At 37.8% G+C, this 16027-nt stretch overlaps 1 protein-coding gene across 3 annotated transcripts in view; it reads left to right on the forward strand.

The window, feature by feature from the left end:
- The first annotated feature begins 804 nt into the window (after positions 1–804).
- The window catches only part of PDCD4 (programmed cell death 4), a 29172-nt gene continuing 13949 nt past the window's right edge, over positions 805–16027 (forward strand). Inside the window, exons 1-6 of one of the 3 annotated variants that reach the window (XM_007112101.4) lie at positions 808–2355; positions 4384–4575; positions 7534–7640; positions 12232–12534; positions 14117–14211; positions 15281–15394. In XM_007112101.4, the coding sequence (XP_007112163.1) occupies positions 7598–7640; positions 12232–12534; positions 14117–14211; positions 15281–15394 (555 nt within the window). In that variant the 5' untranslated portion in view covers positions 808–2355; positions 4384–4575; positions 7534–7597. Of the gene's footprint in view, positions 2356–4383; positions 4576–7533; positions 7641–12231; positions 12535–14116; positions 14212–15280; positions 15395–16027 lie in introns of all 3 variants that reach the window. The other 2 variants (XM_024121616.3, XM_024121615.3) reach the window with 2 other exon arrangements.

The raw sequence follows: 16027 nt of genomic DNA on the forward strand, positions 1-16027 counted from the left end.
TTCTTGGGGTGCCTGCCCATTGCAGCCTGAGTGTGCCATAGGTTATGTGTTAAATGAGTAAATGAAAGAATCTAGCAGGAGTCAGAAAGGGAAAATGGGGAGAAAGAACGGGATGGATGAAAAAAGGAGCCAGAAGTCAGTGATCAGTGGAGGATAGTCACGCTCTGGCAGAGAAGGGAAAGGAGACAGTTGTAGGTGATGGAAAAAAAACAACAAAACAAAATTGAATTTGACCAGGAAGCTTTGCTTTTAAAAAGTGACTGATGAAGCTAATTCAGAACCTGGCCATGCCAGGAGGCACCTGGCCAGGAGATGAGGATGAGCATTAACTGCTGAGAACCTTTGTGAACCTAGATCAAGTTGTATTCATTTCACTGGTACAATAAATGTGCAAGACATTTTCTTAAGCACTACAACAATAACAGATGAGTAAGACACAGGTCTTGCTGTCAACAAGGTGACAGTCTAATGGGGGAGAAGAGACAGGGACTCAGATAAAATGTCAGGTAGAATGTGATCAGTGCCTCTAGAGGTGCAACAAGCCAATACTGTGAGGAATCAGGAGACTGGCAGATCATATCAAGTAAGAAGCTTAAGGAGGACTGTGTGGGAGACCCATGAGGCATGGATAGGACTGCATCAAGCAGAGCTAAGAGGAGAGGCATTTCAAAGTGGTGGGGAAGCATATGGAACAGTGAGTGGTCCAAGTGGGTTGCAGTCACGGGGTGTGTGTGGACTGGGAGGGGTGTGGAGTGATATGGCTAGAAAGTCTTGAAGTCACACCATGGGGCTTTGAACGCCTGGCTGAGGTGATGCTCCAGGCAGGCAATGAGAAGCTAGCAACAGATTTTTGTTGTGTGTATGTGTGTGCGTGTGTGTAGGGAAATAATAGCATTAGAGATGATTCCCAGGCAGGATGACTGTCAGAAAGGGGTGAGCCAGGGGAAGGAGCTCACTTTGGTTCCAGAAAGACTAACTGACCGTTCAGGTGTTGCACATCACACAATCGGAAAATCCGGCTAGAGATACTGGCTAAGTCCTCTCCTGAGAGGACAGAGATAGCAGAAGGTTCTGGTTGTTATCTCAGGGAATAGGGAAACTAGGGAGAATGTGAGGAAAAGGCTAGCCAAAGAGAACGCAGGCAGGAGGAAAAGATGCAGAGAACAGCCACGGGAGGCCAAAGGTTCAATGAAGAAATTATAGCCACGGTTGAAAACCACAACCTTGGAGCCGGGAATGTGGTTTTTTTTTTTTTTTTTAACACCTTTATTGGAGTATAATTGCTTAACAATGTTGTGCTAGTTTCACCTGTGCAACAAAGTGAATCAGCCATATGCATACATATATCCCCATATCTCCTCCTTCTTGAGTCTCCCTCCCACCCTCCCTATCCCACTCCTCTAGGTGGACACAAAGCACCGAGCTGATATCCCTGTGCGATGCGGCTGCTTCCTACTAGCTAGCTATTTTACATTTAGTACTGTATATATGCCCATGCCACTCTCTCACTTCGTCCCAGCTTACCCTTCCCCCTCCCCGTGTCCTCAAGTCCATTCTCTACATCTGCGTCTTTATTCCTGTCCTGCTCCTATGTTCTTCATAACCTTTTTTTTTTTTTTAGATTCCATATACTACGTGTGTGAGATTGAACCCCAGGGACCCGACTAGTCATACTTAGCAACGGGACTTCAAAGAGTTTTTGAGTCTGTTTCCTCATCTATGAACTGGGAGTGATTTCAAACTCAAAGGACTGAGCACATTCGCAAATCTTCTTAGCATGGGGTTTGCACACAGTAGAAGTTAAGGAGTGCGCAGGGGCCAGCGGGAGAAGGAAATGTAGAGGTCAAGGGTATCCCTCTGAGGAGTGTCGGGAAATTGAGGCAGGGCCCCTCAGGAAGCCCAAAGCCTTTGCTTCTGCCGAGTTTCTGACCGGCCTGTGAGGAGAATGGGTGAGCGGCCTCAGCCTAGTCCACAGCCCGATTCTCTCACACTTCCATCCCGCTGCACCTCCCAGCCTCCCCCAATTCCAACCTCCCAGCCCGCTCTTGCTCCCGCTCCAGCCAGGCCCCGGAGCCCGACGCGCATGCGCCCTACCGCGCCCTTGCCCAGCTTTCCACGTTTCACTTCCCTCCCTTTCCCTCCGCAACTCCCGCTCTACCGCCACGATTGGCCAGAAGACCTCTTCGCCTCGGCCAATAAACGCCGACCTGTCGCCTCCGTGTTACTGGGTAGAACAAAACAAAAACAGAGCGAAACTGGCCCGAGACGCTTCGAGGCGGCTGCAGGGGCTGAGGTGCTGCGTCGGGGCCGGCGGACCAGGGACGTGGACGAGCGGCGGCGGCGGCGGCCCGAGGGGTCAGTAGCTGCGGCGCGGCTCACGCGCTTGGGAGGACTGCGCCCTCTCCCGCAGCCCCTGCCTCTCCTCGGAGGCAGCCGCTCGTTGGGAGGGGGAGGGGGCGTGGAGGCCGCGGCCGGGTCAGGTCCGGGCCGGCGGGGAGGGGGTCCGCCGCCTCCTTGGAGCTCGGCAGGCCCAGCCGCGCCCGCCCCAACGCCCCGGGCTGCGGAGACCTGGCCCCGGTTCTCTCCTTCTGGGCCTGGGCCCAGAGCGTGGCGGCGCGGGCCCGACGCCTCCCGGACCCCCTCCGGGCTTAGCGGGGCGCGCGGGGCTGCTCGCCGGCTAGGGGCTCCTCGCCCCCCAGAAGGCCTAGTTTTCATTTTCCTTTGGGGGTGGGCGTCTGGAGGCGAGTTTCTGGCCTGAATGAAATCCTGTGAGGAAGGTTTGCGTCCTCCCCGCCCCCTGGCCTCCTTGGGGCCCCCCCTGAAGATGCGGCCCCCGGCCCGTCTTCCCAGACCCGGCCCTCCGGCCGCCCCGGTCCAGCATCCCCCGGGGGTCGGCCTGGAATGGGGGCTGCCAGAGTCCCGGCCTGCGCGGCGGGGAAGCGGGCCGGGCCGCGGCGGGAGTGGCTTCTGGGAGGCGGACACGTGCCCGCCGCCCGGGCACTGCACGTACTTCGCGGCCTCCCCGGTCGGGTAAAGGGTCGCTTGTTTAGTTTAAATGAAATCTCCTAGAGAAAACAAAGGCAGGAAGGGAGCCCCCTTCTGTGAAACGCTTGCTGTTTAGGCTGCATTTGTCAGTTTGGTGCTGCAGTGTTTAAGGGGAGGGTGTTTGTTTTTCCAAGAGCTTCAAAACCGTCTGCAGACATTAAAATCGCCTGTCTCCCTACGCCCTAGTGAGAACTTGACAGAGTAGGTAGCAACTGTGTGATATCTACAGATGATTAAAATGATTAAAAATGCGCCTTCCTCTGGGGGGAAAAAAAAGTCACCGCCTGTGTTTTTGTTGCATTTTCACTGTTAAATTTTAGAATTTTGGCATTCTTGCTAATGTAAGGCTTTTTAGGAGCCACCATTCACTTTTTTTTAAAAAAGGACCACAGCAGATGTGTTGTAAATTATTGGTATTTATGCCCTTAACTTTCCTTTATTCCAGGTTTATTAAACTCCTTACTATCTCAACAGTCGTCTTTGAGTTATATTTTGATTGGTTTTTCTGTTGTAGTAATGAGGAACGAAACATGGTTGTTAGGAGTGCAAAAATAAATGATATTTTGATATTTTTCTTTCCTGCTCATTTTTGCATCATTGTGGTTGAATGCTTTTAGCTTATTTTGTTTTAAATGGCTAGTAAGCTATGATTGTAGCCCTGGAATGAATACAAGTTAATATATGGCCTAAACTTGACTCCAAAAAAATGTCGAAGTGGTTTATCAGGTATATTTCAGGAAATAGATTTTTGGGGGGAGGTGGGGTGGGAAAGCCAGACTTTATCTTTTAGTAAATGTCTTGGCAATTGAATACTTCTGATTATATGTTTCTGTGAAACACATTGGAGAAATGAAAACAATGTTTAATTTCAGCCTTTTGTCTAACAGTTTTGTTTTACTGAAAATTAATTTTATGGTTTAGTATGAAGGATGTGGAGTTTAGATTTTTTGCTTTACATTTAAGTTTGGGGCAAAAATATTAAGGATTGTTAAGTAACTGGAAACCCTCATTACTTTGAAGAGAGTAAAAACACGGAACACATCTTTATCTTTCTGTAAACTGTTTTAAAACGCCTGTGTTGCTATCAAGTGTGCCTGAGTTCTTGAATGTGTTACCATTGCCAAAAGACCCAGACAGGACTTTTTCTTGTTGTTGTGATAATTATTTAATAAAAACAAACTTGGTAAGTTATTTGTAGTCAATTACCTGATAATTTTCTTTGCCTGTTGTTTGTGTACTAGTTTAGATATTATTTTTAGTGTTTGAAAAGCAGTATTTAAAAATTTGTTATAACAGTAGGGGTCTGTGTTTTAGTTAGCTTCTCTCTATTAACCCTAGAAAAGAGTCTTCCTGTGGGATATTGAAGTCTTGCGTTGAACTTGTGCAAACAGTAGTGGATTTAGAAGGTCTGGGTTCTAATCCTGGTTCTTCCAGTGAGCAGCTATCTCTTTTTGGAGAGATCAACTACCTTCTCTGAATCTGTTTAGTTGTATGCAAAGTGGAGTTCCTGCCTCAAGATTGTTCTGAGAGGTACATGAAATAATGCATGTAAAATTCTTTTTGAATTATAAAAGGCTTTTAAAACATTAGTCATAATCATTTCCCTTATTAGCTAGGTTCTGCAGAAAGTATTCTCTTGAAGATTATATTTGTATCAAGAATGAAAATGATTTTTAAAATGTAACTCCAGTTTAAAAATCTCACACACATATCATGTGACATTTTCACTTTCCTATAACATGTAATTCATATATTGAAATGAAACAGATAAGTCATTTTCAGCCCTGGAGGATACTAAATGTTTAGGTTTGCAAACTATTTTTGTTTATATATCTTTATGTACTTATTTCTAAGGTTCATTTTTTTCCCCTAAATCTGAAGTTGGTAGGAGAAAGGAGAAGGTTTCTGGAGAAAAGGGCTATAAAACTTGTAAGATGTTAGAATGGTATATATTGAGGAATTTAAAAGTCAGTTTTCCCTTTGAGTTCCAGGAGGCATCATATCGTCTTTCTAAAATGACAACTAACAGTAGGTTATGTTATGTAAAATCTAAATGCTTTTTTGTAATTAGTTTATTAGTCATTCTCATTAATTTGTGCACTTTATATCTTAAAAAAAGGTCACACTGCTGGGGAAATGATTATAAATGGCTGGAAGGACTTATATCTAACCTATGTTACTTAAACAGATAAATACTTAAGTACTGTAAACGACTATTTAAAAAATATTTCCAGAGATTCTGAAATCGCATTTGGTTACATCTTCTGGTGATAGTTTTTATGAAAATATATTTTGATAGTCTTTTTTTTTTTTTTTTTTTACAAATAACAGTTGATTTTTATCACTAATTGTCTAAATAAAAGGTAACTAATTTCATCAACCAGAACCTTCCAGCATTAATAATTTTTAAGCCATTTTGAAACCGAGGTCTAAAATATAGAGATGCTAATGTCATTGTACTTACTCCTTTCTTAAATAGGTAAGATTTTTTAAAAAATGGGTTTTTCAGATTATAAAAGTAATTCATTATAGAAAATGCTGATTTAAAAAATTTCTCCCAAAGGGAACCCTCTTGCACTGTTGGTGGGAATGTAAATTGATACAGCCATTATGGAGAACAGTATGGAGGTTCCTTAAAAAACTAAAAATAGAACTACCATATGACCCAGCAATCCCACTACTGGGCATATACCCTGAGAAAACCATAATTCAAAAAGAGTCATGTACCAAAATGTTCACTGCAGGTCTATTTACAATAACCAGACAGGAATAAAGATGCAGACGTAGAGAATGGACTTGAGGACACGGGGAGGGGGAAGGGTAAGCTGGGACAAAGTGACAGAGTGGCATGGACATGTATACAGTACTAAATGTAAAATAGATAGCTAGTGGGAAGCAGCCGCATAGCACAGGGAGATGAGCTCAGTGCTTTGTGACCACCTAGAGGGGTGGGATAAGGAGGGTGGGAGGGAGATGCAAGAGGGAGGACATATGGGGATATATGTATACGTATAGCTGATTCACTTTGTTATAAAGCAGAAACTAACACACCATTGTAAAGCAATTATACTCCAATAAAGATGTTAAAAAAAAAATTTCTCCTGATCTCAAAGTCTTACAACAGTAATTACAGATGCCTACGTGATGAAATGGCAGATTTGTCTTCCTTCAGATATGTTTTAGTGTGAAAAATAAGACAATCATGTCTTTTTTTTTTTAACCAAAACTGTGTTGTTTGTATTTTAGAGTACCAGTTCTTATAGTTCATTGGTAACGAACTAATCAATATCTATGTGTAGCAGATTAATTATGAGGCCTGGTATTCCTAAAAAATTTGGAATGTGTATATATTCCTTTAACATGAAATAAGCATGTATAGCAAACATCTTTTTTTTTAAACATCTTTATTGGAGTATAATTGCTTTACAATGGTGTGTTAGTTTCTGCTTTATAACAGTGAATCAGCTGTACATATACATATATCCCCATATCTCCTCCCTCTTGCGTCTCCCTCCCACCCTCCCTGTCCTACCCCTCTAGGTCGTCACAAAGCACCAAGCTGATCTCCCTGTGCTGCGGCAGAGGGTTTTTGAGGATTAAATGAAGTGATGCATGTAAGATGCTTAGCCAAGTGCTTGGCATACAGCAAGCACTTGCTATTATTACTGTGGCAACAAGCTCAAGAGACTGTATTGCTGTCTCTTGAGTTCAGGACTCACTGTCATTGGTTCAACTGGAAGGGTAAACTCCCATGTTTATATAACACTGTACTTTTCAGAGTACTTCTGCAACTGTTAGTCAGTTGATCCTCACAGTAGCCTGGTGAGGCAGGCATTTAGGGCAAGAGGTATTATTTTTCAGGAAGCAGAATCCACAAGGCCAGGGGAAAGGCCTTTATGGCTGTTAGTGGCCATTCCAACATTATAGCCCTGGTCTCCTGACTTACACTCTGCTTCTTTTTCTTTAGTTTTCTGTGAATAGAAGTCATTCAGCAGACCTGAGTTTGCATTTAATCACTTTCTTTTTATGGCTGAGTAATATTCCATTGTATATATGTGCCACATCTTCTTTATCCATTCATCTGTCGATGGACACTTAGGTTGCTTTCATGTCCTGGCTATTGTGAATAGAGCTGCCGTGAACATTGTGGTATATAACTCTTTTTGAATTACGGTTTTCTCAGGGTTCATGCCCAGTAGTGGGATTGCTGGGTCATATGGTTGCAAACACATCTTTTAATTCCAAGTTAAAGGGATGCTTTGGCACATTCAGAAATACAGGCTTTTTTTTTTTTTTGACACAGATAAACTTATCAAGAAGATTGAAACCAAATGTTAATTAGGGGAATCTCTTTGAAAGAAAAGTGAACGCTTTAAAAAAAATTGAATTATGTGGTGATATTTTTTTAACAGTCTGAGTAAGTAAATTGAATTTACGTTAATTATATCGGTTTGGAAGACGTTGAAACTTTTTTTTTTCTTTTTAAAGAAATACATCCCAGAGGAAGAGTTCCACTTGGTAATTTAATTAGTGCGAGTGAAATTAAGGAACGATGGATGTAGAAAACGAGCAGATACTGAATGTAAACCCTACAGGTAAATAATAATATCTTGAACCTTGATGGTATTGTGAGCAAGTTTCAGGCCATACCAAATTTTATGAAAACTACTTTAAAAACCATCTTACTCATGCTATAAGAAAACAGGTCATATTTGTAAAATCAAGTTTGTGATTCTTATTTTTATGAAATTCATCACATGTATTTCTCTGCCTGTCCTTTCACATTTCATACGTTTATTCTCCACTATTCATAGTAAACTATATGGTGTAGAAGGGGAGAAGAATAGTGAACCTGCTCATTACTGTTCTCACATGAGCTAGTTAGTGGTCTCTATAATATAAACTATTGGTATCATTGATATCTTTCCTAATAATTTATATATTACAAATTAACTGTGTATTTTCCCTGATTTTCCATAATGCTTTAGTAGTACATTATTATCATAAAAACAGTTTTGAGGAATAGATGTCCAAAAGCTAAATAGTAACTTCAGATCACTGAAAAATGTATATATAGTTTTCAGAATAATCTTTGTAGAGAGTTAATTAGGATTTTGAAATAGTCTCAATAGTGAGAACTTTTCATGTTGGTACACTTTAGATAATTTTTGCTTGATGATTAATATTGAAAAAAAACTCTAATTTAAATATGTTTAATGTATTTCATTTTTTAATACTACAGCTTCATTTTTTTCAGTGACTTTAATTCACTGTTGTGTCCAGTTACATAGTTTTCTTTGATCTGAATGCACACTTTGAAGTTGAAACTTCTTTGCAATTTTGTATTTACAAACCTGATTTAAAGTGTACTAGAAAATTATAGTTGAAAAAAATTACTACAATAATTAATGATTATTTTGGTGCTGCTTTATATACAATAGCTGTATGAGTACTTGTTTTTTAGGATTACAAATTGGTATCATGTCCCTGCTTCATTGAGGTGAGAATGGTAATAATAAAATTTAAGAATATATTTCATAGATAGGTAATTGTTTCTTCTCTGCACTGTCTGGTATAGCCAGTAGTCACATATGGCTGTTGAGCACTTGAAATGTGACTTACCTGAATTGGGGTGTGTTGTAGGTACAAAATACATACCAGATTTCAAGAGACTTGGTATGAAAGAAAGCGATGCAATCCTCAGTAATTTCTTCTATTGGTTACATGTTGAATTGATATAATGGATCTATTAGATTAAATAAAATATATTAAAATAAATTTCACTTGTTTCTTTTTAGTTTTTAATATGAATACTGAGAAATTTAAAATTACATATTTGGCTTGCATTATATTTCTATTAGATGGCACAGCTCTAAGTTTTATACTTTTTGTTTTCTAATTATAACAAGTCCTTGTTCTAATCTTGTTCTTGATGCCTCTGCTGAGTACTTCCTTAAATACTTCAGTACTTGGATGAGCCTAAGACAGACCTTCTTTGCAGTAAATGCTTCCTGTAACAAATAGTCCAAGTCAGACAGACTAGTGTACTAATTCCAACTTCTACTTTTAGCATCTCTGTTACTTGGGGAAAGTGGGTTATTTGCTTTGACCTTCAGTTCTTCATGTATAAAGCTGGGATTATAAATACCCTCTTTATAGGTTTATTGTTAGGATTAAGTGAGATACCATGCATGTGTGTCATGCCCATAGCACATATTATGTATGTCACAAATGAAAATGAGCTAATATTGTTAATTATAATTATGTAAGTCAGTGGACCAGTAGTTGAAAATGTGATCGTCTGGGACTGTGGTGTAATATAAGTTGGGTTGGTTACTGAGATGTCAGAGAATTCAGAAAGAGGGAATTAGTACACAGTAGAAAACAATTTTGAAGTCACCAGATTCTGTACTCAGGGTTTTTATCTTTTTAATTTTGGACTTCTTAAAGTCAGATCAGTAGTGGTTATGGAACCCCAAAACTTAGGTGAGTATGAGTAGCAAAATATAAAAGAGCAATTGATACAAACGTGGGTTAAAAATGATAAGACCTAATATATAAAATATACCTAGGTGTGTCTACTGCTGTAGATACATAAATGTATATTTGAAAGGATATTAAAATAGTTGAAGAGAAGAAACTCACGTGTAGGAAATATGATTGCTTGAATACTTGAATACTTTAGTACTCTGAGGGACGTTTTAAAGCATTCTAAGAGAGGCCTTTATCTTCTGGATTAGTTGTGGCAGCTTACCTTAATTGTAGAATAATGAAAGCAATATGTTATTGGTAGATGTTTAATGTTTTCTTCAATCATCCACTCTTACATGAAATGCCATCTGATTTGTCTGATCTCTGGTCTTCCCTTTTCTTCTTTTCTCTCTTTATATTCATTCCCTTGTTGCCTGTTTCTTTAGCTGTCACTACTCTGCTGTACTCTAGCTTTGTATTTTCTATAGTTACAGTCGTCTAAGATTCAAATGTGGGTTTGAATCCTGGCCACAGTCCTTTTTAGATATATAATTTTTCTATGAAACATCTTCTCTCTGAAAAATGAGGATAAACAGCTTCATTATAGAGCTTTGTGAGGATTATAGACCATGTATGTAAAGTGCTTGAAACCTGATATAGTAGGTAACAGTACTGATGGTAATGATAGAAGAAGTAATATGACTACTATGACTACTGCTACTGCTGTTACTACTAGTCATAGTAGTTTAGTTATGATGATGTCCCAAACTGACCCTCCTAACACTGGCTTCCTTTCCTAGTCTAAAAACTTTTAAAACACTATTTTATTCTTTATTCTCTTTGAAAGCCCTTTATTTTTTCTTTGAAAGTTTCACTTTCTTATTTACCCCAAAGTTATTAACCTTGCCCTTTCCAGTTAGTTTGTGACTGAATACTGCAACGTTTTCTTAGCTGGTCTCTCATTTAATAATTTCTCTTTTTTTCTTATATATCCTGTATTCCTCTGACAAACTAATTCCCCCATCATCTACCTATGATATCAAATCTCAGCTCTGACCATTTGAATGTGGGAGTGGTCAGCAGCTATTCTAGTGATTGGGGCAAGATCATGAAGTACCTAACATTGCAATGTTATGAGTTTACACTTTATTTCGACCCAATAGGAATACCTTCAAAGGGTTTTCAGTGGGAGAAATCAGTCTCCATGCAGTTTGGAGAATGGTTTGAAGACTGAAGGCAGCAGACTACTTATGAGACTGCCGAAGTAATTTGGCTCCACTTAATGTTTTGTTTGTTTTTTGATTACCACAGGGTTTGTTACTAACTTTCATACTTTTTGTCAAGAATTGTAAAGATTTTAACACATCTGTGCTTCTTTTTATAGGTTGATTTAAAAAATTTTTAGTTTTTACATATTACCTTTAAAAAAAAACATGTTAAAGCCCATGCATATAGACTTGACACATCCTAATTATTAGGAATATTTAAAAACATTTGAGGGATTCAGCTCTGAGTTGAGTGAGCCATAATGAACAAAACTTGGGCCCAGGGATAACTAATTCCGTAGCTTTCTGACTTAAAAAGTTTTTGGAGTAATGCCGAGTGTCACCATGTCATTTGATCTCCATTGACATTGGAGTTGATGGTATAAAGGATACTCTGCTAGGTGCTGAGGATACAAAAACTATAGTATAGGCGTAGTTCCTCTCTTGAGGCTTATGACTTATTTGGAAAAGCAATGACTTATATGAAAAGAAATAAAGTGATTTCTGTGATGTGGTAAATGAGCAGTGTATGAGTGTTATTGTGGCTAGGATTGTTAGGAAAGTTTTCATGGAGGAAGTAAGACTCCAGCTGTATATCCTAAAGGATTTTGGTAACTGAAAAGAGCAGTGAGGATGCCATTCTAAACGGAGGACCTTTGGGAACTCCAAATGTTGCTGTCTTTCAGGGGATAATGTACAAATCTTACACAGTCTAGAAGATTTTCAGAGAATGGTTAAGTAGTGTGAGTCAGGTTTGGAGAGATGAATTAGAACCTTGAGATGATGGCTTTCTTTGACAGCAGTGAAGCATCAGCAGTTTGGCTCAGTAATCGTATATGATCACGTATTTGCTAAATGCCTTTCACGCTGTTTGGATTAGTACTATTTTCTAAGTGTCCACAATTAATTATGAGATATTTGGCAAGTTATTTAAACATTCTTAGCCTTAGTTTCCTTATCTGTATAAATAATGTAGTAAATAGCTCTCAAACTTGTGGATAAATGACAAAGTGCCCAGCCTAGTGCCTGGTAAATAGGCATTCTGTAAATATTAGTTTATCTACCTTCCCTAAGGATCCTTAGTCTTTTCTTACTATCTCCAACTGCTTGACTGTCTTAGCTCATAAAAGTCTCAAAGGTTTTGTACTGTATTTGGTGTTTATATTAACATAGGTTTTATGATGTAAACACATGAAATAACATGCTTTCAGTAAAATTTTTCATTAACATTTAGTGCCTTAGTTCATTTGGCATGATAATGTGAGAAGTACTACTAGTTAGTTGTCATGTATTGGACTGAGCCATATGAAATTGCCAATATGTGACTGTCACCTACAAAAATGATAATTTCATGTGATTCAACTTAGTATAACTTACGACTATAACTGGTATAGCAGTAGGTGGTTAAAATACTTAACTTAGAATTCTTTTCCTTCATTTTCTTTTTAAGAGCCTGATAATTTAAGTGACTCTCTCTTTTCTGGTGATGAAGAAAATGCTGGGACTGAGGAAATAAAGAATGAGATAAATGGAAATTGGATTTCGGCATCCTCCATTAATGAAGCTAGAATTAATGCCAAGGCGAAAAGGCGGCTACGGAAAAACTCATCCCGGGACTCCGGCAGAGGCGATTCCGTCAGTGATAACGGAAGTGAAGGCCTTAGAAGTGGAGTAACTGTACCAACCAGTCCAAAGGGAAGATTGCTAGATAGGCGATCCAGATCTGGGAAAGGAAGGGGACTACCAAAGAAAGGTTAGTATATAAAACGTCCAAAGACACAAATGGAAAAAATATTGTCTGATTCTTATGCTACAGTTTCCTTGTTCTAATAATGAGAGAAATTTAAACAATGATAATGTTTTATGGCTTGTATATGTTTTTTACATAGTAATAATCTGAGGACCATACCACTTTTTCTTTTAAGTTGAACCTTTTTTTCTTGTTTGAGTAGATTAGTTTTCTTGAGCAGTACTTTATCTCATATTTCCAGCAAAATACACACCAGTGTTCTTCACAGTTATGAATTGTGCATGTATTCTCTAATTCTGCTTGAAAGAAGTAGGGTCAGAAATTCATCATGTCTATTATCTAATGAATCTAATTAGTTATGTCCATTGTTAAGAATACATGATAAATATAATTTGATTGGTAATATCCGGGTCAGAATTTTAATAATTTTGTAGATCTGGTTCTGAGTTCTTTTCAGCTCTGTTTTGGGTACTGGAGTGGAATGGTCTTGTTTCACTGCTGTATCTCCAGTGCCTGGAGTAGTGACTAGCAATTTGGGTACTTAAATATTTGTTGAATGAGGGGTCTGTCAGCCTCTGTCTGTAATAGAATTTTGATGCAATTTGGAGATTTCACCAACTTCTAAATGGTGGGAGCTTCAAATTATGGCCTAGGATACTTGTAAAATGTTTTTGTGCCCTGTCAGAAATTGTTTTTCTTGTTGAATGGCTCTGCAACCATTGGCTGGGTCAAAATGAAACCTAGTTATCAGATTCTGTTTTGCTTTGGTGGCAAGAATTATACTCTATGTGTAAAATGAAAACCTCCCCCCCAAAACTGGTGATACTGTACAAGTTCTTTAAAAATAATGCAATATATTGAGCTTATAAAAATATTTCAATAAGTTTATTTAGTAAAGCAACTTTGAAAGTTGGAATTGTTAAACTTCTGGTGAATTTGTATGTAGAGAAGTAGAAATGATGATTAGTTCTGTTAATGCTTCATTAGCAATTAGTTATTTGTAACATATTTCTAGTTGTGAAGTATTTGTTTCTTTTTATATGTAAAGAGTATTTGACTTTAAAACATTTGATGGTGGTCAGTGTACTTCTTTGTTGAATAATTTCTCCCTTGTGGAGTTTTCTATGCCACATCTTACTGGCTCAGCATATTTCTTTTTTGTTGTTGCTGTTCCCAAGATATGTCAGATAGAATTTAGAGCTCCACTGCAGTATCACTTGCCTTGAGGTCACCGCTACAGCTATTTTTCTGATTTTTTTGGTTTGTTTGTTTGTTTTTGCTTTTATTTTAAAGCATGATGCCGCCTTTTTAGTTTTAACTTTGTAGGCTGTTTCAACTTGTTTTTTTGGAAATAGGTTATAAACTATCTAATATCTAATCATTACTGAAAAATCAGTGATCTGAATAAAAAGAGGTTTAACATATAATTCTCAACTGGCAAAATCACTAGCATAGAAATTAAAATACAGTTTTTTAACTGCTATTGAATTAACACCTGAACATCTAGAATTATTTCAGATTTCAATTAAAATTTATGAACTATGGACATTATGCTCTCTCCTTTCTCAATTCTAAACTTTTTCAGGTGGTGCTGGAGGGAAAGGTGTCTGGGGTACACCTGGACAGGTATATGATGTGGAGGAGGTGGATGTGAAAGATCCTAACTATGATGATGACCAGGTAGAAGTGTTTTACTTTCTGTAATATATATTTAAAATACTTACAAACTTTTTGATCTCATGTTTGTAGTATACTCATATACTTGTCAAATCATGTATTCTATATCTGTACTCTATACCATTTCAAATCATATATATATAATTTTATAATGTGATTATAATTTGTGTGATTGATATGTATATGAGTGTGTACATACGTGTGTACACATATTACATACATTAGTATGTATATCTAAATCATATATATATTCAGTCCTTTCAGACTGTTAGGTTAATTTTGGATTAGAAAACCAAGTTAACTGATAGTAATGTATGCTTAATTTTCACTTGGTTTCTGAATTTAATAATTAGACATGGAAATATTTCTAAGGGAACATGAAAAATATATTTTAAAACCAGTAGGATTCAAGTACTATAAAATCTTTGCTAAATGTTCTAATTTTAATATATAGTCTTGAAAGACTTGAAAGTATGTTGTTAGACTGAAGCCAGTCACAAGTTGCATGTAAACATTTCAGGGCTTTTTTTGCAGAGAAGGGGGATAGAAGATTATTGGACATCTTATTCTTTTTGAAATTTCAGTTGAATAGTGCTTTTTCCTTAGAGATTTTTTGGTCACTACAACATTGATTTTTGTTATAAGGGCTTTTTTATTATTATAATACTAATCATGAAGGCTTTGGCTCCTGCTGTTTTGTTTTTTTTAAGTGACGTTTTAATGAAAATACTAGGTGTGATAGGAAGCTTAAAGCTTTTTGGTCACTGAAGTATTGGTTTTGTGGGAGAGAGAAAAAAAATTAACAAGATATGGGGGATCAGAAGCAAGTCATATATTTGCTGTAGTTAGTGGTTTTAATCTGTATATTGGTTTATTGTATTCAGATTTTATAAAAGAACAGTGACGTAGATTCTGTTTTTATATTTTATAAGTGATCAAAGCATGTAGCATCTCTTTTTCTTGCCTTGAATGGGTATTACTAACCAGTTAGAGTATAAAATTGTGAAACAATTTCAGTGTATCTGAATATTTGGTTCTTTAATTTATAACTTTCTGCCCCTTCCCTTTCCAGGAAAACTGTGTTTATGAAACTGTAGTTTTGCCTTTGGATGAAACGGCATTTGAGAAGACTTTAACACCAATCATACAGGAATATTTTGAGCACGGAGATACTAATGAAGTTGCGGTAGGTTTAAAGTTGGAAGTATAATTTATTTAATATAGGAGAGCAGACACTGTTAAAAGCAAAACATTGTATTCAGAATGATCTTGGATCACTGAAAAAATTTAAGCATTTTCTTACGCATAAATGAATTTCTAACTAAGAAATGGCCTAAAATTTTATTTAGACCACTTCTTACCTATTTGGGATCAGATGAGGGCTCTGTGCCATTTTCTTCTCTGAAAAATGGCACAACACAATATTTTAATAATTTTTATAATTATAGCATTTTTATAATTGTTAGTCAAGGCATTTATGGACCTTCTAAAATGTCCTTAGGGATCTCATTAAAAATGCCTCAGTTCCATTTTTTTGACATTCATTTCAATGCTTAGGAGTAGAATAAAATTTATCTTTTGTACTCTGTCCAGAAAAGAACACAGATACAAAAGTTTGGAAAAGAATGCATACAGAAATCAAGAGAACAAATGTGTGGTGTTTTTATTTAATTAATTAATTAATTAATTAATTAAATTTTGGCTGCTTTGGGTCTTGGTTGCTGTGCACGGGCTTTCTCTAGTTGTCGTGAGCAGGGGCTACTCTTTGTTGTGGTGCACGGGCTTCTCACTGTGGTGGCTTCTCTTGTTATGGAGCACA

This window comes from Physeter macrocephalus, chromosome 20, assembly GCF_002837175.3.
Source record: "Physeter macrocephalus isolate SW-GA chromosome 20, ASM283717v5, whole genome shotgun sequence".
Taxonomy (NCBI): domain Eukaryota; kingdom Metazoa; phylum Chordata; class Mammalia; order Artiodactyla; family Physeteridae; genus Physeter; species Physeter macrocephalus.